This window comes from Oikopleura dioica, chromosome 1 (genome assembly GCF_907165135.1).
Source record: "Oikopleura dioica chromosome 1, OKI2018_I68_1.0, whole genome shotgun sequence".
Classification (NCBI taxonomy): Eukaryota; Metazoa; Chordata; class Appendicularia; order Copelata; family Oikopleuridae; genus Oikopleura; species Oikopleura dioica.
In genome coordinates, this window is record NC_137291.1 from 9785580 (window position 1) to 9809576 (window position 23997).

The following is a 23997-nucleotide window of genomic DNA, read 5'->3' on the forward strand; positions in this document are numbered from 1 at the left end:
GGAAGTTATGAAAAAGAGTTTTAAAAAGAAGTTATCTGAAAAGTAATTTCTCTTTGTCTTTTTGAAGCAAAATGTTCTTTTTTCGAGAACTAAGAATTCTCTTTTGCCAGAATTCATTTTTCCTCATTTTCAGAGCAGAGCTGAGCATTCGGAAATCGGAGTCAATGTTTCTCTAAATTGAAATCGAGAATTGAGTCTAGAAAAATCGCCAAAGATGAGTTGGCAGAAGAAAAACGACGATAATAATTTCGAAGCCGATGAGCGCCCGTCAAATTCCTCTGCGAAAAGCCAGAGGATCGAAAAATTAACGCAAGAAAACGAACTGGATGAACTTTATGGTTACCAAGAGCCGTCAGAACCGGTGAGTTTCTTTCTAAATGAATGGTTGTTTGTTAAATTAATCGTATTATAACCAATATCATCAAGGATTCCTCGTCCGTTTTCTTTCAACCAGTCCAAGCTAGATTGGGCTGGATAGAGATAGAAGGCTTGCCAGTTTGTCCCAATTGATTCCATCTCAGCTTCTACATTTCATACCATGTTATGAAGCAGCAGATTGGAAAATAGAAGTAGGGTCCAACAACAAACCCAGGAGTGTGTTCTTCCTATGTTAACAATTGATAAGACAATGATTTTTCCACAGAAGTAGCAAATTCAGGGGACATGCTATCTAATTAACTAATTCTGGCCTCTAATCTCCAAATAATAATCTCAGAAAGACCATAAGTTCTGCTAACTTTTGATAGAATGGGGGGTTGCTTAGGGATGCCCAGGAATGTCAAAGAATTGATGATGATAAACACAGACCTGTACCGAGGCTAAGGCCAAGGGAGATAAAACTCAGCTCACTCTGAAATTCTAAGAAAAAGACCTGAAAAATAGATCCAAAATGGATCCCTCCACGACCTCTAAATACAATTTCAGGGTGTATCAACCGGCTGGCTGGTAAACATGCACGCCGGAGACACAATTAACGAAGATGGCCAGCTTGTTTCTTGCGTCCACTATTACTTCATCAAGCAAGATGGAGACAGATTCAAAGTCCGTCTAACCTATCAGCCCTATTTCTACGTCGAGCCCAGGCTAGGCCTGGAGCACGAAATCTCCAACTACCTCTCCCGTCGATTTGAAAAAATGGTCAACGTAAAAGTCGAGCTCGTCGCAAAAGAAGATTTAGACTTAAACAATCATCTTTCCGGACTAAAAAGACATTTCGTGAAACTGACATTTGATCACGTGGACGACATGCAGGTTGTTTTGAAACCAATTCGAGCTGCAGTATCGAGAAACAAGAAATTAGCGGACAACAAAGTCTCGGACTTAGTAATGGCGCTGGATGGAGACAGCGACGCGATTAGCTCGGATATGATGGACGAAATCGTAGACATACGCGAGTACGATGTCCCGTTTCATGTCCGGGTGTCTATTGATAAGGTACGCAAATGTCTCTTTTATCCCTAAATTCTCATTTCAGCAAATATTCGTGGCGCACTGGTACGATGTCAATTGGACTGGGCAACATGATGTACCGACCTTTTTGAGAAGGTTTGAAAGTCTCATATTTCGCACTAGAACTTCCCCCTTTCAGAGACGACCTTTTAACGCGACCAGACCCAGTTGTCCTGGCATATGATATTGAAACGACGAAGCTTCCGTTGAAATTCCCAAACTCGGAGATTGATCATATTATGATGATATCGTACATGGTCGACGGGCAGGGATATCTTATCATCAATCGGGCGATCGTTTCGGCGGACGTTGAGGATTTCGAATTCACTCCTAGGCCAGAATTTGAGGGGCCGTTTATTGTTTATAACGAGGAAGATGAATTTGCTACTATTCGCAAGTTTTTCGATCATATTCAGGTAAAACGAAAATGCATTAATTCAAGAAGTAAAGGGATTGTTTAGGAGCTCAAGCCACATGTTATCGTCACTTACAACGGTGATTTCTTCGATTGGCCCTTTGTCGACGACAGGGCCAAAGTACACGGACTGACGATGAAGCGCGAAATCGGCTTCGAACGCGAAACGCACGGCGGTGAAGACACATTTCTCTGCCGCCAATGTCTTCACATGGACGCCTTCAAATGGGTCAAGCGTGATTCTTACTTGCCAGTCGGTTCCCAGGGTTTGAAAGCGGCAGCAAAAGCGAAACTACGATTCGATCCAGTTGAGCTTGATCCAGAGTTAATGTGTAAAATGGCGACCGAGCAGCCGCAAGTTCTAGCGACATATTCCGTATCAGACGCTTTAGCGACTTATTACATGTATCAGAAGTACGTTCATCCCTTTATCTTCGCCTTGTGTATGATCATTCCAATGGAGCCGGATGAAGTCCTGAGAAAAGGATCAGGAACGCTTTGCGAGGCGCTGCTGATGGACTACGCCTACAGAGCAAATGTAATTTATCCGAATAAACAACAGACGAATATGGACAAGACGTTTGATGGCCATTTACTCGAGTCTGAGACCTACGTGGGAGGTCGGGTAGAAGCCATTGAGTGTGGAGTTTTTCGGGCAGACTTTCCGGAAAGATTTCGTTTAGGTAATCTTTTTCTTATTCTAGGAGACTTAATTTTTATTAGATCCGGATGCGTATCAAGCACTTTTGGACGCAGTCGATGAGACCATGAAGTTTTCATTAGAAAAAGAAGAGGGCGTACCGCTAGATCAAGTTGAAGACTACGACGAAGTGTGTAACCAAATCAAAGCAAAGCTAGAATCACTGCGCGACACGCCCAACCGAATCGAGAATCCGCTAATTTATCACCTCGATGTGGGTGCGATGTATCCGAATATTATTTTGACGAATAGACTCCAACCGCCTGCAATCATCAACGAAAATACTTGCGTTACGTGTGATTACAACACGCCAGATGCTGATTGTCGACGACGCATGGACTGGATGTGGAGGTAAACTGAAACAAAGTAGCCATTTTGTTTGATAAGAATAGATAATTCACCTTCTTCGCGTAAATTTCACGTCATTTCGCTTTTGCTAATTCAGCCTTGGAATTTCGATTCTCATTGAATACATTTTAAGAGGTTATAAAAAGACCCCTGAATAATTTATTCGCGCGATGACCTCTCTTCTCATGCTCTTTTTTTTAGAGGAGAATATTACCCGGCAACTAAAAACGAAACAAGCCGGATTAAACAACAACTTGAAACAGAAAAATTCACAACGAAAAATTTTGGAAACGAAAAAACTAATGTGCCATTCTTTAAACTTCCTAAACGCGATCAAGACGCAAAGGTCCGACAACGATTATCAGAGTACTGCCGTCGGGCGTATAAAAAAGTCAAAACTACGAAAGAAGAATTAAGAAATGATATCATCTGTCAACGAGAGAATCCTTTTTACATTGATACAGTCCGCATGTTCCGTGATAAACGATACGAGTACAAGGGATTACTGAAAAAGTCCAAAAAGATACTCGAAGCGGCGCAGAAAAGAGGAGCTGATGCGGCAGAAATTAAAGATTGCAACGGAAAAGTTGTTCTTTATGATTCGCTGCAGTTGGCGCACAAGTGCATTCTCAATTCCTTCTATGGTTACGTTATGAGAAAGGGATCCAGATGGTTCTCAATGGAAATGGCAGGCATCGTCTGTTACACTGGCGCAAATATCATCAAAAACGCTAGAATGATCGTTGAGAAAATCGGCCGAGGTCTCGAACTGGATACTGACGGTATCTGGTGCATTTTACCAGCTTCGTTTCCTGAAAACTTCACATTTAACACCCGAAAGGAAGGGAAGAAAAAAGTCATGATCTCGTACCCCGGAGCGATTTTGAATTACATGTGCGATCAGAAATTCACAAACAATCAGTACCACGATTTAGGCGAAGATGGAAAATACACTAAACGCGACGAGAACTCGATCTTCTTCGAAGTTGATGGCCCTTACAAGGCGATGATTCTACCCGCTTCGACAGAGCAAGGTCGAAAGCTGAAAAAACGTTATGCCGTGTTTAATTTCGACGGATCTTTGGCCGAGCTGAAAGGATTTGAGGTGAAACGCCGTGGAGAACTCCAGCTTGTGAAACTTTTCCAGCAATCCGTTTTTGATTCATTTTTGAAAGGCAAGAACTTGAAGGAATGCTATGGTGAAGTCGCTAAAGTTGCCGATTATTGGATCGATGTCTTGTATTCCAAGGCTGCTCACATGCCCGACGATGAACTGTTTGACCTCATCGCCGAAAAGCGATCCATGTCGAAAAAACTATCAGAGTACGGCGAGCAGAAATCAACTTCCATTTCAACAGCAAAGCGTCTGGCTGAATTTCTCGGTGACGAAATGGTCAAAGACTCGGGTTTAGCCTGCAACTTCTTCATCTCGAAATACCCAGCTGGTGCACCAACGACTGAACGAGCGATTCCCCTTGCTATCTTTCAAGCTGAGCCGAGTATTAAAAATTATTACGTGCGGAAGTGGTGCAAAGATTCAAGCCTCCACGATTTCGACATAAGAGACTTGATCGACTGGGAATATTACCTTGAGCGTTTTGGAGCAACGATTCAAAAAATCATCACGATTCCAGCCGCGTTACAGAACGTTTCCAACCCTGTCCCGCGCATCAAACATCCTGATTGGCTTCACAAAGAGCTGCTCCAGCGGAATGACACTTTCCGACAGGGGAAGATGATAGATCACTTCAAAGTCACAAAACGAACGACGACGGAAGAAATAAATGAAAAGGAGAATCAAGCGCCTGACATAGAGAATCTTTGCGGAGGGAAGCCTCAAGAACGAAAACCTCTGGTAAACTTTTCCCGTAAACGAGCCCGCGAGGATGAAAGCATGTTCATTGGGAAGACCTGGAAGGATGCGCTGGGAGAGATGCCCGTCTGGGGCGAGACATGGGAGGAAAGACGCAAGTGGTTCAAGTTTCAAAAGCTCAAGTGGGAGTTTCAACGGAAGAAGAAACGAATTTTAAAGAAATCTGGAAAGGTAGACCGTTCTGGTCGGCAAGGAGAGAGTGTTGGTGGCACTTTAGGTGCGATAAAAAAGCGAGCAAAAACAGTCTTGGACCAGTTTTGGAGCGTCATCCAAGTTGAAGAACTACAAAACGGCGAGTTCAAATTGTGGACTCAAATTGATCACGAGCTTCATCACATGACCGTCACAGTTCCTCGCATTTTCTACGTCAACAGGAAAACTCCTAAAGCTCAAGAAATCGGGCCAGTGTGGAAGCGTATCCAAAAGTCATTGCCTCGTTCAACCCCCGCCAACTTCCTCTATCAGTACAGTCTCAACGAGAGCGACTTTCGGGCTCACTATCACGAGATTCAAACGGAACTGAACGGGCCAGAAGTAGAAGGTGTCTACGAAATGGGAGTGCCGCTTGATTTCCGGCTGATGGTCGACCTTGGTTGTGTTTGCTCAGTAACGCGAAGTGCAGCGAAGGGAATGTCTAAGATGGGAGTCGAGCAGTTCCAACTTGACGAGCTCGAGTCACACAGCTGCTCGGAGCACATGTATCTATCAGAAAATGTCCGGACAATGTATGTCCATCACAATGGCAAGGGAAATACACAATTTCTGGCACTTTACTCTTCTGGCAAGCTCTATATCTACCTCCTAGCGCCTTCGAGACAAAACTTGATGCCCAACATCATGAGCTTGTACAAAAAGTATCTCGAGACGCAAGAATTAAACTCTGAAACAGTTCATATCTCCAGCATTGAAGAAGTAAAAGTTGAAACAAGTGTCAAAGAGTTACAAAAAGCCTTTTCTCGGGCAGTTGCAAAGGAGCGGATCGGCCCTGTGATGGTTTGTATTCAAAGTCCATTCGATGAGCTTCCCGTGAAAATCGAAGACGTGCCGATTATTCGTCTGCCAAAGCTGGCTAAAGATGAGCTCGCCGGGCGCACGACGGACTGGCAGAAAGCGGCAGCGGAATCATTCGTGACGCGGCTCTTCGTCCATAAAATGGAAATCGAGAATCTTAAGGAACAAGCCAGATTCTATCACATCCCGATCGGAAACATACCCAGCGATTGCATCTTATATGGCGCTGATTTATTCTATGCGCGAGCTTTGCAGCGTTCAAACCAGCTCCTTTGGTGTTCGATGTCTGCCAGACCGGACTTGGGCGGCCGTGAACGAGACCTTGCGAGATTAGAGGCTGAGCCGAGTCAGCTTGTGCCTTTGTTCGATAAACCAGGGCTATACCAGTCGATTACGGTGGAAATGACGATCAACGGCATTTTCGAAGCGGCTTTGTTGCAAAGCCACAACCTGACCGAGCTAGACGGGTTTGAGACGTTTCAACAAGGGACCGTAGATAAACAGTTCAAGGGTAAGACAATTATATTAATTAATATTGATGGCATGAATTTGACGTTGGGTTTAAACTTGTCATTCAGCCGACGGTCAATTGAATACGAATTATGCTGAGTCGACTCTTGCCCTCCCTCAGTACCGTATCTTGAAGAATCTGGTCGCTGTTTGGGTCAAAGACATCGGTAAGGTGGCAGACAGCTTTTAAGAATACAGTCGGTTTCAGGGGTGTGCATTCGGCCCGAAATCGGGTGTCGGGCCTACCGAGGGCCGAGCCGAAACGAAAAAATCAGTGTTGGGCCGGCCGAAAGCCGAGCCGAGCCGAGGTGCCCGAATCGGCTTCGGCTCAACTTTCGGCTCGGGCAATTTGGGCTAATTTTCGGGCATTTCGGGCAATGATTTTCGGAAAATTAATATAAATCTGAGCTTAAAAAACAACCGATTTTGAGGAAAATCGGCCAAATTTCTGATGGCAAAATTTTGGGTTATCAATTTATAAGGTTATTGGTAGATATCAGTCGAAGAATCAAGCACAGATCTCTGTAAAATTCTTTCTTACTCTCTAACTTTGGCCGGGTGCCCGGTTGCCCGAAGATTGGGCCGAATTGCCCGAATGCCCGAGCCTGCCCGAACCTGCCCGAGAGAATTTCAGGTCACCGGCCGACCGAGAGCCGAGCCGAACATGATTTGCCCGAAAAATTTGTCGGGCAGCCGAATGCCCGAGAGCCGAATGCACACCCCTGGTCGGTTTATTCTCATGGGCAAAAGAATATTTCTAGCAGTCTATCTTAACCATATGTTTGTAGCGCAATACGACAGCTCTTTTGCAGATTCTCAGGTCCAGCATCTGATGCGTTACATCACCTCTACCACTTCACTTCTTTTTGATCCCGCTATTCAAGAATTACTCGTCTCAGCTGTATATCGTTTGTACAAACTTCTCTGCAACGAGTTGAAACGAATCGGCTGTGAGGCCATTCACGTCTCTCCAAGAAAACTACTGCTCGTTACGAAAAAGAAGAATATCGGGGATGCAATTGGATATGTCGACTTTATTGAAAAAACTTTGCGGAAAAAGGAGTTGTTTCAGGCGATTGATTTCAAGTTTACCTCTGCCTGGGAGACGCTTTTGTGGCACAATCAAAATAATTACGGAGGTTTGCAAGTTCAAGATAAAGTCATCAAAGAGATCATGGGGGATGAAGAAGATGAAGATGACGTCGTAGAGGAGGATGAGGAAGAAGAGATGGTGATGAAGTTCGAATGGAGTGAGCATCTTCCCACTGAGGCTGGAATGCAAGCTTCATTCACTCAGGTAATCCAATAAAACCACGGACAAGTTTTAATGCTTCGTATTTACAGCTGATTGCTGGCTACATCAAGGTCCTTCACGAACAAGCTAAAGAAACGAGCGATGAAGAGAAGCTAGCCGAATTCGCTGTGGGCATAATTACCGGCGAGTTCTCAGATCACCTTCTCGAAGCAACGCAAAAGATTCTAAATAGATACCCGGCCGGAACGACACGTGCGAAAGAAGTTTTCCCAAAGCTAGCTGGCAGCTTTCTGACGCTAGATCACCCGGCACTATTCTATGCGAAAGTTATAACGCAGGTAAGAATAAGTATCGCTAATTAATCGAGCCGGCATGAATACTTGTGCAGGTTTTGCTCGCTAAGGTGGATTCTCAATACAAAAAATCGCCTTAGCAAAGTAGATATTTTTATGAGAAACGATTCAGGTTCTCTCCGCCCACGAAGGCGTTTCTGAAGAGCTCCAGTCGCTTAGACGAAACGTTTTCCGCCTCCTTGGCATTTCCGAATTCTCTGAGAAAGGACAATGGGTTGATCCCGCCGCCAAGTTGATCCTCAAGGATGTCGTTTGCAGTCAATGTGGCGTTTCCCAGGATTTAGATTTGACCGTCGATCTCAATCCTGACTGCGAGTGTGACTTCTTTGATGAAAAGTCACACAAGCAGGTTATTGAGTCTCGCTTGATTGAAGAGCTCAAGGTATAATCAAAGACACCGTTTGTTTTATATTCTCCCCTGTTTTTCGAACCCCTCTAGAAAAGGGATGAGGACATCCTGAGATTATTTTAACCCCCTACGCCACAGAATAGACCTTCAGCTCTTATTTTAGCCAGATTTAGGCACTGTATGATATCTGTACTCCGAGTCCATAGACTCCCCAAAAGGGGTCGAAATGAGCGAAATCGGGTATTACCGGGTTAATGACGTCATAAGTCAAAGACCATGTTTCAATTACCTTTTCTAAGTACCCCTACGCCACAGATCAGACCCTAAGCTACATTCTGGTACTCTTGGGAACCCCCTGTGATAACTGTGGTCGGAGAACATAGACTCCCCAGTTCGGGGTAATATAAAACAAACGGTGTCAAAGCGTTTTCAACTTCATTCGTTACAATTTTTCAATAGAAACGAGTCATTGGGTGGAATTTGCAAGACGTGGTCTGCATGCGATGCAACCAAGTCCGCTCCGGCGACATGGGACATCTCTGCGAATGCGCTGGAAAGTTCAAATGTATCGAAGGCAGGGTGGCTATTTTGGACTTGGGGGTTAGTTGAATTGGATTGGATCCAATCCAATAAGGTTTGGATGGAATTTGGATGGCCAGGGTATCGGATTTTATTGGGTAAAATTGGGTAATTGGGGAAATTGGGGATTGGCGACATTGGAAAATTGGATCTTCTTGGGGAATTGGCAGTTGTTGGCAAGATTGGATCCGAGAAAAATTGCGAAAAATGATCGACCAATCAGGTTTGTTCTCAACCTACACTCATCACGCGCAGTCTACCTTTCTCAGACGGATAAATACTGATCATTAGAGAGTTTTACTGCGATTTAAATGGCATTTTCTTTTCTTTTACTAGTCAACCTTTTTCAGAAGGGATGAGTCCACCTGCCAAGCGTTCCAAGAGATGCATTTATGTGGCGAGTGACGAAAAAGACAAGGATAAACGAAAAGAAGAGGTTGATAGAAAGAAAGCGGAAATTACTGCTGATGAAAAAGTGAGCAACCGACTGGTGAATGGAAGAAATGGACCCCTACAAAACTACAAGACAAGATTCGAGAGCTCAACCTTGAATTTGAAGAGTACTATTTCGAGGGATTTCCGACTTGCTACTTGCGCTGCGCAAGAATAGATGGAGCTAAGTGCAAAAATGCAGAGGAGAGGTAAAATTTGCATTTTGTAAAAATTCTTAAAAACCTTAAGCCATTCCATACATACGATCAAAATACAGATGTCTATAAAAAGACTCTCGAACCGATTGTGGATCGCCACGCGCAAGCACCAGATGAGCAGAGAGTACTCGCGCTTCTGAATAACACCAAGGACCACAGAGTTGATGTCCAGAAGAAAGTTCTGCAAGTCATGCGCGATACCGGAACAAGCTTCCGGTTTTGGTCACATGACTCTGTCAAGGCCCTGATGCGCTGCCTTCTCAAAAATGTATCCTTTAGCCAGATGCTCATCAATCAACTTTGCCTTTCGAAGGATGCCATCAAAATATACATGAAAGAAGAGGCAAAGAAAATTCGGGAGCGCCTTCAACAGATTCTTCCGGAAATGGCAAAAAAGGGCCGCCTGTCAATTTCTCTAGGATAAGGATTTCAAAGTTTCTTTAAAAATTTTTGAATAATTTGTCTTATTAACAATTTAATATCCTTTAAAGACCACAAATACGTGAAAACTAAAGAAAATACGCTCTGGAAGATACTCGGGGTTGAGGTCAATATTCGCTGCAAAAACGGATTTTGGAACTGTTTGATCGGTTATGTTCCGATGCCGGACTCAACTGCGGATCACACCATAGAAAAACTGAAGCAGATATTTGAAGAATACAACCTTACCGATGCGATAGAGAAAAACTTGGTCTGCATTGTGAGCGATCAGGCAGCAGAGTCCGTGCCCGAGCATTTTACGATCAACCGTAGCATTTGCGGAAGTCATTCAATGTGTTGCAACCTTAAGAGAGCGTGCGAACAAAATCTCAGACCAGGTGGACCGAAGGATAAGAAGTACGAATCACTTGAAAAATTCATCGACAAGTGTGAAGCTACAGTATCGGCGAGTGATCTTCCGGCTGGTGTCGGATACAAGTCAATCAATGCGTTTTTGATTTCTCAAGAAGTGACTAATCGCTTGCTTATAAAAGAGTTTTATAATGCAAAAATAAAAGCGAGTACTGAAATTCTTGAAGACGATCAAGTCAAACGACTTGTTGAAGAAAAGACGGATGCATTCCTCAACAGAAAGGAGAAAGGGAAGGCCATCGATCGAATTTCCGGCTCCACGCGCTTCCGGAAATTAATCTATGGAGTTCAGCGTCTCCTTTTGAGCGAAGATAGCCTAAACAACCTCTTTTCTATCAACCACCCTCAACGCCATCTTCTCGCTGAGTGTCCAGTCCCAGATCTGCAGTTTGCGCGATCAATCAACCCTCTTCTTATCGAAATTCATCGCAGTATCAATATTCTCGAGTCTGACTCGCTTGCCTGCGGATCAGCGTACTACAAGCAAATCGAACGAATAATGATTGAGTGCGTCAATCGAATCACAATCAGTCGGACCGAGGAATCCAGATTTGCGAAGGCTGTGCTCATCAGTGTGGTGGAACAGGTTACAAAAAAGCGGATTGATATGAATGGAAACGATGTCCCATGTCAAGTACCCCTTCGTTTTACCAACAAAGACTTGGCAAGCATTTACCTGGCACCCGACTCTACATCGATAGCGATGAATTTTCATCCAGTCGTCGCCAAAATGAAAGATTCCCGAGTCCCCTTCATCTCCAAAATAATGGTATGTATTTATCTTCATGCCAAAAAAAAAAAAATAATTCAGAAAGTACTCGTCGACGGAACCAAGGATTGGCTCGAAAAAGCGAAGAACTGGATCACAGAGGTTGATCGAACAATGGAAGACGACGAGCTGACAGATGAACAGTTGTTACAGCTCCTTGAAGCTGGCGTTAATAATGTTCAATGTGACAGCCAAAATAACGCTGTTGGCCCACTTAGTCACCGCCGCGGACTAGGAAAGCCAAAAGAAATCCGTTCCAAGATCGAAGAAGAGATTGCTCAGTACGACGAAGTAAATGATACTGATATAGAAGCGCGTAAGTAATTTTCATCATTAATCTACTTTATTTGAAATTAGACAAGAAGTATTGCGCAATGAAGAAGGTTGCGGAAGATGATATTGTTGGAGAGTTCTGGCGGCGATACGCTGAAACCTTGCCAAGATTGAGCAGAATCGGATTAATGGTTCGGTTTTTTTGAGTTCAAAAATAAAGCATTTCTTAGCTTCATCACTCTTCCGTCTCAAGTTCAAGCCTGGAGCGAGCCTTCAGTTTCACGACATTGATGCGATCTATTCGACGCCACAAACTTGCTGCCAGCACAATCCTAGACATTGCCCTTGGATCTACAGAAATAAACTTTGAAGAATAAGTATTGTTTGTTTGTTTTTTTTTGAATTTGCTAGCTGGAAAATATTGGAAATCCAATGGAATCGGGGCATATTGGGAATTGGGAAAAGTTGGAATTTCGGAAGAACTTGGAATTGGATTTTAGTTGGGAATTGGGCGAAAATTGGATTGGATTGGATTTTGGATGGATAGACCCGGTTAGAAATTTTTTGGATGGAATTTGGATGGATAGACCCCTATTTTTTGTCCAAAATAGCCACTCTGATCGAAGGTACTAATTCTGACTGATTGTCGCCCAATCTAATTCTTAATTTTTCAGACGGTAAAGAACTTCAAACTTACTTCCGAACACTTCGTCAACTAGCCAAATTTTACAAAATGAATCACTTGTCATCAACAATGGACTGGATTCTCGGGAGTGGAGGTCGAAAGTCCGCAGCTGTCAAAATCGACCGAAACATTCTCAATTAGTTTCAAATTCTGTTCACAGCCAGTTATCTGCCTTATTATTTTAATGAAAAACTTTGCTGGCGTCTCATTTATTCACTGCCAGTATTTACTTATAAATGAAACTTCACATTCCAAAGCTTCTATTTGAAACCTTTTCCTTGTAGAAAAATGTATAAATGAGCCAAGCAAGAGCTTTGATAAAGAAATATCTCGATAAGTTTCATCCAGGCTTTCGTCACCGGCTTGAAACTGACCACAACGTTCAGGGTTTTTTAAATAACTAGTCTTATTTTGACTGCATAGAATAGATTGAAAAATCAACCCTATTGAAAGAAGCTGTCAAATTTTCAAAATCTGCCTTGATTCCAAAACGTCATGAGCAGAAGAGTTCGTCTTTACCGGCGCCCTTGCTCAGATCTATCGTCAGAATAAACTTCATTGTCTCCCCTCCTTGGCGATACCGTAGCTACAAGAACTTTTATTTATCATATGCTTCTGCGGCGAATAGACGGATCGACTTTAGCTGTTCTAGCGATATTATTCAAAATTATGTTACATTCAAAGGGCCTAAAAGAGCAACGAAGAATTTATCTGATGGAAAAAATAGGATAGGATCAAACTCGTCATAAACGCAGTCATCGTCCCTATCAATTTTGATGATCCTCTAATGAGCGTTGTAATTTACGAGAATAGATTTTCTTATGGAACTGAATGGCGCTGGAGAACGGTTTATATGAAGACTCAACTATGGGAGATCCTTTTCTGCCTTGTTGTCTTACTACCTCAAAGTAAAGCTTTTTTATTGATCGCTTTACAAGCTGTTTTTTAAAGGTTTGAACCTGTTACAAATTGCTGAAGAGAATAAAATGCTGTCGAATGCGAACTGGTCGGAATACTTCAAAACTCAACCGGGCTATTTATTCTCAGTCCTGATCCCTGGATTCGACTGGTTGCTCGATTCTTTGACGGCTTTCTGGTTGAGTTTTTGGAATTTGCACTTGAACGATGTCAAACCAAAGTACAAGAATAAATTCTCATGGGATCAACTCTTGAGAATAAATACAGTAAACATGTCAGATGAAAATTCTCAACACTTGTACGGTAATCAAACGATTCCGGCCCCATTACTGTTTCAACTGAACAAGCTTCTTTTGTCCTTCGTACCCTTGCTGATTCTCATCAAACATAACAGATTCAAGGAGCCAGTAAAGATTCAAGAGCTCAACTGTAAATCAAATGTTGTGCATAAAATAGTGCTCTCCAATAACTTCGCAAAAATCGAGCACTTTAATTCTCCTGTAAAAAGTGTCTTGTCTCCGTTTTTGAATCAACGAACTATCTTTGTGCAAAAAGTTAAAAATGCCCTGGATAAAGGGCGCCTTCTAAAAACTCACGAGACCGCGAATTTTCGCGAAGGTAAACTGCCAATTACTTTTCCAAAAAGCAAAGCTGGCTATTTAAAACTAACTACTGAAGTCGACCCGATTGGGCAACTATTCAAGTCTCCAACTAAAATTGCAAATGTTAACCTGTCCAAACTTCAAGTTAAATCCGTCGACGACGATTTTAAAGAGATCCTCGTTGCACTCTCAAACCGAAAAGTTTCTGCCAAAGGCGACTTTGAAATGACTGTTGATTATTATCGCCCAAGTTTGCGGAATTTTTATATTGAAAAGCTGGTCCAAAATGGCTTTGGTGACATTTTCATCGCTCTTGATAAAATGAAGAAAGATTCTCTTTTATTAAATGACTCGGAAGAGCGGGTGGAGGAATTAAAAGCTCTTGGATCAAGATTCAAGCTGTTGAAAACTTGGGAAGATGAAGATCACTATGTCGAAAAGTTCGACGATTTATTTTCAAAAACCCTCGGTCAAGATTTCGATTACCTCATTCAAGAGCTTTCTAAAATTTCAGAAGTCACGGAATCCGATCTTAAGTACTTTTCAAACTCTATCCATGCTTTTGAAGCCTATTTCAGACTCGAACGAATCCTTAATCGCATAAGTTTAGAAGTTTTCAATCCTGCCAATTGGAGGCAATTAAAAATATCTAGCAACAGTCATGTTAATCTCAATACTCTGCCACTTTTAAATGCTGTTGATCCAGCCCTTGGTCTCAGTAAAATTTTGAAACATTAAAAGAAACATCAAGTTTCAATCATGTTTTTGATTTGAGAATGGTCTGGTTGAAGGAAGAAATTGCCTCGAAAAAGATTCTTGTCGTCGGAGCAGGTGGAATCGGATGCGAACTCTTGAAAAACTTGATTCTTGCAGGTTAATAAGTTTCAATTCTACTTTTAGCTAACTATTTTTTCAAGGCTTTTCTAATCTTACTGTAATCGATTTGGACACAATTGACGTTTCTAATCTCAACCGACAGTTTCTCTTCCAAAAGCAACATGTCGGCAAATCAAAATCGCTCATCGCAAAAGAGTCAGTCATGAAATTAACTCATGAGGGCCGCGAAGTCACCATCGATGCTCGAATGTGTTCCATTTTTCTTCCCGAGTTCAGGGCGGTTTTCAAAATGAAATTACTGGTAGTTTGATAGTTCAAATAACGCATGTTATGATCTTGTTTTCTAAAAACCTGGCATCAGCGTCCCGTGGATAAAACAATTTTCAATTATTCTCAATGCTCTTTGAAGGGATCCTAGCTTCTGCTGAATCTCCCACTTCTAGCGTAGTTTGCCTGCTCTCTATATCTGGACGAGTGAAGAAAACGAGTAAAGTATCTTTGACGTCTGTATTTCGAGCTGGAGTAAAATAGAGGTTAATTCACGAACTGCGTGAATTACCGAATTGAGAGAAATACACGGCGGCGACCGAGCAAAGCTCGATCTAGATAAGCAAGTGACCTTAGGGGACGAGGGAGTCTAACGAATCTAAGATCCCAATACCCCCCATGAGACTGAAACGTCCTCTAAGGCCAAAGTGTGTGATTTTTGCAGGAGTATAAGCGTAAGATGAGTAACATGGCAGGTTCGAAACGTCGAGGCAGTCTGATTCGCGTTAAAAAACCCTTTTTTGGGAAAAAGCTTGAATCAGATGCGAAGTTTTCGTGATGTCCGAGCGGTGATGACATGAAGGAGTAGCTGCACATGTAGAAGAACTCAAAATACGTCGGCGACGGTAAACTGTGATAATTTCCGTACCTTTTCAGGCCCCGGTCGATGAATAGGGGACCTGAGTGGGGCAGTACTTGCGCTTAGTCGTATGACTGACCCGAGTTTGTGCCGATGTTTAGAGGTTCGACGGGCCTCGTTTCACGGTGTGCTCGTTTTGTATGTTTCGGGAGATGAGCTGCTCCAACTTCGGTTAAAGTCGCATTCGGATCGGCGCCGGCTGAGTATTGACGATCTGGTGAAGACTTTGGACGGGTTCTTTTCTTGCTGTTTTCAGTTGCTGAGCCCTCAACTACTGTTGAATTTTGTTTATCGACTGACATATGGCTATTGTCGGGCGCAGCAACCTCCGAAATCACTGTAGCATCAGCTGACATGTCCTCGGCAGTTTCATAAAGAGTACCACCAGAGTACCAGCGATCTGACGGCTCGGCTGGAGCTACCGACGAGTCCAAAATAGATGTAGCGGTTGTATCTCCCAGATTTTCCATGTCCAATCGGCGTCTACTTTCCAAAATAGGTGATAGAGATGATCTTGGCGGTTTTTCCATAGCAACCATCGGAGTCGACGCGACCTGAGAAGATTTCCTCCCCCCATGCGACTTCGACCCGGACTTTTCCATCGGTTTGGAAGTAGGAACAGGCGATTTTTGTGGGACTTTCGACTTAACGATTTCGGTTAAATGTGGGAATACGTACTCGGCCTCGTAGTAATCAATCCAGCGTAAGTCGTGATTTCGTTCTGCGGCGTGAACCACGTGTTCTCGATGGATGAAATCACGTTGTCCTTTTTTATCTTCGACCATGACGACCCAGTCGTTGCTCGAAACGGCTTTCAGGGGACCTACCCAGCGTTCCTTCTTGCTTTTAGCGTCGGTCAGGTTTTCTCGCTTAATGTACACGACAGCGCCAGCGGGGATTGGTCTCGGCTTAGGCTCGTTTTTCAGCCTGTGCTCCATGGCTCGGTCAGCAGCTTCCATCGCAGTTTTCACAATGGCTTCCGCCGATTTCGCTAAAGCTCCAACATTGAGACCAAACACCTGAGGTGTTTCCGCTGTCATTTCTGCGCCAGTAGAGTGGGTGAAAGTACTTTTTCGGCCAAACCAAACTTCTCGCGGTGAAATTTTCGTGCTTTTGTTTTTCACACTATTGAGCGCGCGCATCACGTGGGGAACGCAGTCGGCCCAAGTTTTTCGACCGGAAGATGAGTTGACCATGCAGAATAGACTGTTTTTGATAGTCCGATTCGCTCTTTCTGCGAAAGCGTTTGATTGAGGGTGAAATGCGGTACTTATTGTATGTTTTATCTGGTTAAGCTTACACATTTCGTCAATCACGCTTGCGCAGAAGTGGGTACCTCTGTCACTGTGTAGATGTTTCGGCAAGAAATCCATGGGAAGGAAGACCTTGTAGATGAGCGCTTTTGCAGCGCAGATAGCAGTGTCGGACCGCGTCGGAATGCACCAAGTGTAGCGAGAGAAAGTGTCCGCCACCACCAAATAATACTTGAATCCGCCAGCGGGAGGCATACAAGCGAAATCGATCTGAATCGATTCGCCAGCTGTTTTTCCACGACGAAGGGTTCCAAGTGGCGGTTTGGTACGAGTTCCAGCAGATCCTTTTCTGCGTAGGCAAGGGACGCAGCTGTGGACGTAGTTAGAAACATCGTCTTGAAATGAAGGCCACCAAACGTCCTCTAATCGCTCTAAAGTCCGCGGCTCGCCCAGATGACCGGACAAGTCGTGAGCTAGAAAGAGAAAGTGACTTTTTACCGCTTCCGGTACCACCGCCCGCGCGCCAGATTTGAATTGACACATCAAGCACCCGGTAGTGTTATCCAGGAACAGAGCTTTTTCCATCTTGAGTAGAGACGATTGTCGGTGGTCGGAGTCCTTCACCAGCGATTTTATGTCCAGTGGCTCCTTACCAGATTCCAGAAAAGTGATGATTGCACTCAGAGCAGAGTCCTCCCTTTGATAGTCCAGAATGTTATTATAATTCGCTGACACCAACGGAATCTCCATTGGCGCCGCGATAGCCTTGACGTTTACCTTATGTATCTTCACCTCTGATAAAGTGATTTTCTCCGGAAACTGATTTTCGTTCCAGAAAGGGACGAAGACACGTACTGGTGAATTCTTGTCGATTTCGTACTCGCGACCAACGGGAAACTCAGAGTCGTATCCAAGTGATTTGTCGTCCTCGCCAGGTCTGCGGCTCATAAAATCGGCGAATTGATTTTCTGATCCCTTGATGTAGACAATGTGAAAATCGAATTCTTCCAATCGGCTTTGCCATCGGCTTATTTTAGAATTCTTGAACTTCTTTTTGTGTAGGAAGATCAAAGATCTGTGGTCTGTGTGAATCTGAAAGAATCTACCTTTCAGGAGCTTTTCCAGTCGCTCGCAGCACCAGACAATGCTAAACATTTCCTTTTCTGAAGTGTTCCATTTTCTTTCAGCTTTGTTGAAGGTGTGGGAAATCGCGCTTACTAGGTGCACTCTCCCGCCATACTCTTGTAGCAGAACACCACCCGCTGCGTACAGGCTCGCGTCTGTGTAGAGGTGAAAAGACTCGTCAAAGTTAGGAAAGCTTATGACAGGAGTCTCGGAGAGTCGTCGTTGAATTTCCTTGAGCGCCAAATCCGCTTCTTTGGTCCACTTGAAACAATTTGTTTCGTTCGCCGAATTTCGAACATCGTTTATGGGTTTCATTCTGCTCGAGAAGCAACCGGATGAAATAGCTTCGCCCATTTTTGTTTCTAGAAAACCTCGGATCCAATTCAATGACCCGATTAATGAAGCTAACTCCTTTTGGGAGCGTGGGGGTTTCATCTGACGAAGGGCGGAGACTTGCGCAGGGTCCGGTTTGATTCCTTCTTCGTTGATGATTCGGCCCAAAAAGTGAGCTTCTGATTGTAGGAAAGAGCACTTTTCGCCCTTGAGTTTAGCGTTAAACTTGCGGAGCGCGATGAATAGGTTTCGGAGAGTGTTGTAATAGCAGCTGAAAGACTTCCCAAAACATACTATGTCATCGATATAAGAAAGCATCTTCTTCCTGGTGGGGCTTGAGTCGAGAATCGTGTTTACGACGCGCGAGAATATATTCCCCGAGCATCGATAACCGAAAGGTAATCTGCAGAAGGCGTAAGATTTCCCACCCCACTGGAAGGAAGTCTTATACCTATCGCTTTTCTTAATAGGGCACTGCCAATATCCGCTCCGCAAATCAACTGTGGCGAAATACTTGTTGCCCGGTCCAATGTTCGCGATCGTATCCTCCATGCTCGGAAGATGATATGGGTCGGATTTGTCGGAGAGGCATTTGTTCAAGCTGTTCTTGTAGTTGATGCAGAAGCGCATTTCCCCAGATTTCTTAGGGATTGGCAGAACGGGGCTATTAAACCCTTTCTGGTCCTTGATCTCTTCTATTATTTTCGTATCGAGCAGTTCGGAGATGTGATCAGTGACCTGGCCATGAAAAGCTTGCGGAATAGGGTGTTGACTGATGTTTCGACTCGTACCATCAGTCGGGATTTCGATCTCGAATGGGAATTCACCCATTTTTGACCGTCGCAGCCGAATCTGTCGTCGAAATCCAAACACAGCTCGGCGACCACCTTCTTTTGCCCCGGGTCGGCGTTTGCTGGTAGGGTAATTCCGAGTTTTTGCTTCGCTAGCTGAATGGGGCACCTGGCTGCGTTCTTGTTAGGTGCGTCCAGCTTTGGGACTTTTGGTGGCGGTTGAGTGCGGGATCGATCGCTATCCTTGACCGCTGATCTAGTAGTCAAGTATTTCTTGATTTTGGTCCGCTTCACTCCGTCCAGCTTCACCACTTGAGTCTCAGTTTGTGTGAAGGCTTCGTTGTAGCAAAATGAGAGAGTACGATTCTTATTGTCGACTGTGAAGCTGTCCGTCATCGCATTCTCTAGTATATCGCGGCCCAGTAGACTTGGGTATTTACTGCCTGGCATGATGGTGAGATTCAAGGAGAATGCAGGGCCACCATTGAATGATAAGCGGCAGGGAAGGATACCCCTCGGCTGCTCGGCGGGGATATTTGGGCTGAAACCGGTGACCTTGAAGGGGCAGGGCTTCAGCATCTGGAGAAATTTGTCGGGAACGTAAGCAGCGGACAGACAGGAGGACTCGGCTCCGCTGTCGACTTCCATCGATACGTCAAAACTTTTAGAGCCCGTAATGATGGTAGCCGAAGCGAAATAAGCCTTTCCTGGTCGCTTCTTCTTCACTGTGTAAAAGTGAACATCGAATGGTTGGAAATCTTCGACGTTCTTAGTCGTATTAATCTTCTTGGATTCTGGTTGTTTATCGTCTTTCCCATCCTTAGAATCGGTGCTGGCGCGCTTAGCATTCTTCTTCTTTTTGTTCTTATTTCTGTTGAAGTGCTGGGAGACGGTCGCGCTGTCAACTCGATTCTGTCTTGTGGATTGGGCGAGACGGCAGAGTTCGTTGATATCGTAAACTTTTGATAGGCTTGGAAGGATTGCGTTGAAAACGTCTGGTTCTTCTTTCCTAAGATTCAAGTACAGCATCATCGTCGAGAATATGTCGAATATTTCATCGACCCCGGCGTCGGCTGACTTCTCTTGTCGGTAAGAGTTCAAAGTCGCTTGCTTCGCCTCGTTCATCTTTTGCAAGACGTTGGCGGTGTAGTGTGCAAACGGCTTCGAATGGTCGTATTCGACGTCGAAAACTTCGCTTAGCTTCAGTAAGTAGTGACTCTTCGCGGCGAATGATTTCTCTAGCAGCGCCTTGGCCGATTTCCAGTCTTGACAATTCAGAAATTCGGTTCCAAGTGAGCGTTCGATGTTCAAGTCGAAGTGGCTGTACACTGCTGCGATGAAAGGCTGTTCACGTGAAGGTCTGTCGCGGACGTAGGCGCGGTGATAAATGTCGGCTCTGCCCAAGAAGGTGTTGAAAGATGTGTTGCATGCGGCGTCCAGCTTCGGCAAGTCTTGGACGTGACGAGACCAGGTAGTGGCCACCCATGCTTCTTCTCTCATTGTAGCATTCGTAGATTCTTTTCCTTGATCGAGCTCGCAGGTAAGAAGCGTTGTACTGAGCTGTTCTAATTTTACTCTGCTTTCTGTGATCAAGGGCTCTAGGCTTGGCTTAAGTGATTCGTCATTTCGCACTTGTTCTTCGAGGTAGTTTACTCGATCGTTTATGCTTCTTATTTCGGTGACGGTTTCTAGCAGTGATTTGTTCGCCGCCATAGCTCGAAATATATCGGCAGTAAGGGTTTATGGGCCTTGGATTACCTTTCAGGCCCTCAGAAAATACTGCGACTAAAAGTCGCAATATGATGAGCTGAGGTGCCTTTTGCGCAAACGCCCGACGATTTCTCTGTCCAGCGATTGTCGAAATTTCAAGGTCTGGTCCAAGGGTCGATTCTTCGTAAACTTCTCTCGATTTTTGGTGAAAAGTGGCGAAAGAATTCTGTTTTTCTGAGTATTTTAGGTTTTCCCCGGCGTGCGTGCGTGGTTGCGTGGGCGCGACTTTCGGCGCGTGGGTCGTGGTGGCGCTCGTGTGGTGGCGCTCGCTCGGGGTGGTGTTGGTGTGGTGCGGCGCGGAAAATTCTCTGAGTGGAGTTTCTCCGGCGGCGCGGTGGCGGTTGGTGATTCGGTTCCCCTCGACTCCGCTGACGGCCAATCAGCGTCCAAGTTGCGAAACTTCGGTTGTCGATGGCGGAAAATTTACCTTTTCTCCAACGGGACTACTCTGATACCACTGAAGGGATCCTAGCTTCTGCTGAATCTCCCACTTCTAGCGTAGTTTGCCTGCTCTCTATATCTGGACGAGTGAAGAAAACGAGTAAAGTATCTTTGACGTCTGTATTTCGAGCTGGAGTAAAATAGAGGTTAATTCACGAACTGCGTGAATTACCGAATTGAGAGAAATACACGGCGGCGACCGAGCAAAGCTCGATCTAGATAAGCAAGTGACCTTAGGGGACGAGGGAGTCTAACGAATCTAAGATCCCAATATCTTGATAATGTATCGGCGCGCAATCATGTTAACAGGCTTGCACTCGCTGCTGACATCCCCCTTGTCGAATCTGGCACGGCTGGTTATTCTGGCGAGAGCTCAGTTATCAAAAAGGGGCTGAGCCCTTGTTACGAATGCTCGGTAACAACCAGGCTAGAAGATTCTATTTTCTTACCCATTTCTAGGAGCGCCCACGAAACAAGACGTACCCTGGGTGCACCATCAGAAATACACCTTCAGAGCCAATTCACTGTATTGTTTGGGCTAAGTTCTTGTTCAGCCAGCTTTTCGGGGAACCAGACGATGAACAAGAAGTTTCACCAGACGCAGCCGACCCAGAACTTGCGGTAAGTCGACGTTCTCAGCGATAAAGGCGTAAATTATTATTAGAATGGGGAAAGCAGTGAAAATAGCGAAAACAAAGGGAACATCAAGCGAATCAATACGACAGTCTGGGCGGAAGAAAACGATTGGGATCCAAAACTTTATTCAACAAGTTTTTCAAAGAAGACATCAACTCTTTGCTGTCGATGAGCAAGCTTTGGGAAAAGGAAGGACGGAAGAAGCCTTCTGCGTTGGACTATGACGAGATCGTAAGCTTCATCAAAAGTATATTCAATCTTTATCTTATATTTCCGCAATTCTAATTGAATTAATTTATTACAAATCATCTTAGGTTGGCTGTGGAGATGGCCACGCTACCGGAAGTAAGATGCAGCTCAGAACTTTGAAAGAAAACGTAGCGGCTTGGCATAAAGCTGTCACAGATGTCAAGGTAACATTATTTTTCTTAAGTGTCCCAAATCAATCCAACTTCATTTCTCAGGAACGGCGAAAAAGAGATGGCCATCTTTCGTGGGACAAGGATGACACGGATGCAATGATGTTTGTCGCCGCTGCAGCGAACATCAGGTGCGGCATCTTCCAGATTGAACAAAAAACGGAATGGAAAGTGAAGGAGATGGCGGGTAACATCATTCCAGGTATTCGGCGCCTAAATTCTGCAGAAAATAATCCTCATTTCTCAAGCGATTGCGACGGCAAACGCAGTAATTGCCGCTATCGTCTGCCTTCAAGCCGTAAAGGTGTTGAAAAACAACATCAAAAAGACTCGAGAAGTATCTCTTCGTGTACAGCCAACACAACATTACATTCTCGCAGCTTCAACATTTGCCGATCGAAACGATAACTGTGTCGTCTGCGCGGAAAAGCCTACAGTCACAATCACGCTTGATACAAAAAAAGTAAAGTCGATTATGCTCGAAACTCGGGTTTTATTTGATCCTTTAGTTCACACTGAAAGATTTCCGCGAAAAAGTCTGCCAGAAAAAGCTGTCAATGCATGAGCCCGATGTGGAGATGGACGGAAACATCATCCTTTCCTCGGACGAAGATGATTTGGACGAGAACTTCTTGAAAAAGACTCTCAGCGAAGTTGGCGTGAATCATGGGGCTATTTTGACCGCGGAAGACTTTCAACAGGTATACATTTATTATCTTTACGAGTTTAAACGAAATTGAAGGAGTTCAAATTGGAGATCCACATCGAACACGCGGAGGAACTCCCCGAGATCGATGGACAAAACGACCAAGAGTTCCGAATCTCTGGCCAGGAAAAAGCGACTGCAACAATTACTGCCCAAGCCGAAGAAGTGGCAATTGGCAAGAAAAGAGCGCTTTCCTCACAAACGGAAAGCGAACCCGCCGCGAAAGTTCAAAAGATCAGTAAGTCCACGGCCAATTTCAATAAGGAATAGAAATTCCAAATCCTAACTCCCCATGTTTTTGTGCTCGTTAGAAAGAGCGTAAAAAGTTTCGTCAGAAAAAAATAGTTTTAGGGGCTGAGTCATCATTAATGACGTCATGGTGGCTGGTTGAAGTTCCAAAAGTCCCAAACGTTGGGTCCCCTCTCATTTTTTTTCTAGAAATGGAAAATTTGAGTTCAATATATCAAAATGATCGCCTTGACCTACTCTAGGTGAAGAGCTATATATGAAAGATCCAACTCTAGAAAAAAATTTTTTTTTCGATTTTTTCAAAATTTTTTCTGAAAGATATAGCTCTTCACCTAGAGTGGGTCAAGGCGATCATTTTCCTGTATTTAACTCAAATTTTCCATTTGTGGAAAAAAAATGAGAGGGGACCCAACCTTTGGGCTTTTGGAACTTCAACCAGCCGCCATGACGTCATTTGTGATGACTCAGCCTCTAGAAATATTTTTTTCTGACGTAACTTTTTACGCTCTTTAGAACTATCATAAATACATGGGAGGTAAAGATTTGGAATTTCTATTCCTTATTGAAATTGGCCCACGCCTTTTTGATACCATGTCCTTTTATAAATAATTGAATTTATAAAACGATGTCGATAATAAGTATTGCAGTCTTACTAATACTTATTTGTATCAACTAAGGATCATCTTGTTTAGTGGATCATTTAGATCTCGACGACGATGACGATCTCATCTGCCTCTAGAAAATAAGGGTCTTTGAAAAAGCCGTTTAAAGACTCTTTCCAACTAGGTTTCTTTGTACACTTATATTTCAAAAAGTCACCACATGTATTGATCTTTCCCCTCTTTTTTGAAAGAAGACACTGCCCTGTCCTTTATTCCTTCATGTTTACTTGAAAAGTTCTGATTAGGAAAATTTTGTTAATTAAACAGAATCTGAAAA

General features: G+C 44.0%; 3 protein-coding genes across 3 annotated transcripts; all 3 read left to right on the forward strand.

Annotated features, from left to right (window-relative positions):
* The first annotated feature begins 87 nt into the window (after nt 1-87).
* LOC145699568 (DNA polymerase epsilon catalytic subunit A-like) lies at nt 88-12344 on the forward strand. The gene is made up of 13 exons (XM_081776845.1): nt 88-361; nt 925-1434; nt 1475-1545; nt 1589-1865; nt 1911-2547; nt 2588-2915; nt 3114-6307; nt 6375-6473; nt 7095-7603; nt 7651-7899; nt 8027-8296; nt 8723-8837; nt 12061-12344. The coding sequence occupies exons 1-13, from the start codon at nt 215-217 to the stop codon at nt 12210-12212; spliced, it is 6558 nt and encodes a 2185-aa protein (XP_081632971.1). The 5' UTR covers nt 88-214; the 3' UTR covers nt 12213-12344.
* A 154-nt stretch (nt 12345-12498) lies between these two features.
* On the forward strand, nt 12499-14329 carry LOC145712045 (uncharacterized). The gene is made up of 2 exons (XM_081789733.1): nt 12499-12979; nt 13023-14329. Exons 1-2 carry the CDS (start codon nt 12859-12861, stop codon nt 14327-14329), a joined length of 1428 nt encoding a protein of 475 aa, XP_081645859.1. The 5' UTR covers nt 12499-12858.
* On the forward strand, nt 14324-23989 carry LOC145699587 (SUMO-activating enzyme subunit 2-like). Its single transcript, XM_081776867.1, is given in 13 exon segments — nt 14324-14464; nt 14509-14700; nt 14786-14828; nt 21322-21463; nt 21508-21669; nt 21713-21800; nt 21803-21915; nt 21999-22097; nt 22149-22305; nt 22352-22566; nt 22613-22804; nt 22846-23047; nt 23751-23989. Coding segments are annotated over 13 exon segments (1749 nt in total). The 5' UTR covers nt 14324-14367; the 3' UTR covers nt 23798-23989.
* Nucleotides 23990-23997: the final 8 nt, after the last annotated feature.

Bases quoted from the DNA above. Each gene is read 5' to 3' on its own strand.
- LOC145699568 (XM_081776845.1), top strand. From the start codon at position 215: ATGAGTTGGCAGAAGAAAAACGACGATAATAATTTCGAAGCCGATGAG. The intron at 1,546-1,588 runs GTTTGAAAGTCT...TCCCCCTTTCAG, and splicing joins GTACCGACCTTTTTGAGAAG to AGACGACCTTTTAACGCGAC. The intron at 7,604-7,650 runs GTAATCCAATAA...TCGTATTTACAG, and splicing joins TGCAAGCTTCATTCACTCAG to CTGATTGCTGGCTACATCAA.
- LOC145712045 (XM_081789733.1), top strand. From the start codon at position 12,859: ATGAGCGTTGTAATTTACGAGAATAGATTTTCTTATGGAACTGAATGG. The intron at 12,980-13,022 runs GTAAAGCTTTTT...TGTTTTTTAAAG, and splicing joins TGTTGTCTTACTACCTCAAA to GTTTGAACCTGTTACAAATT.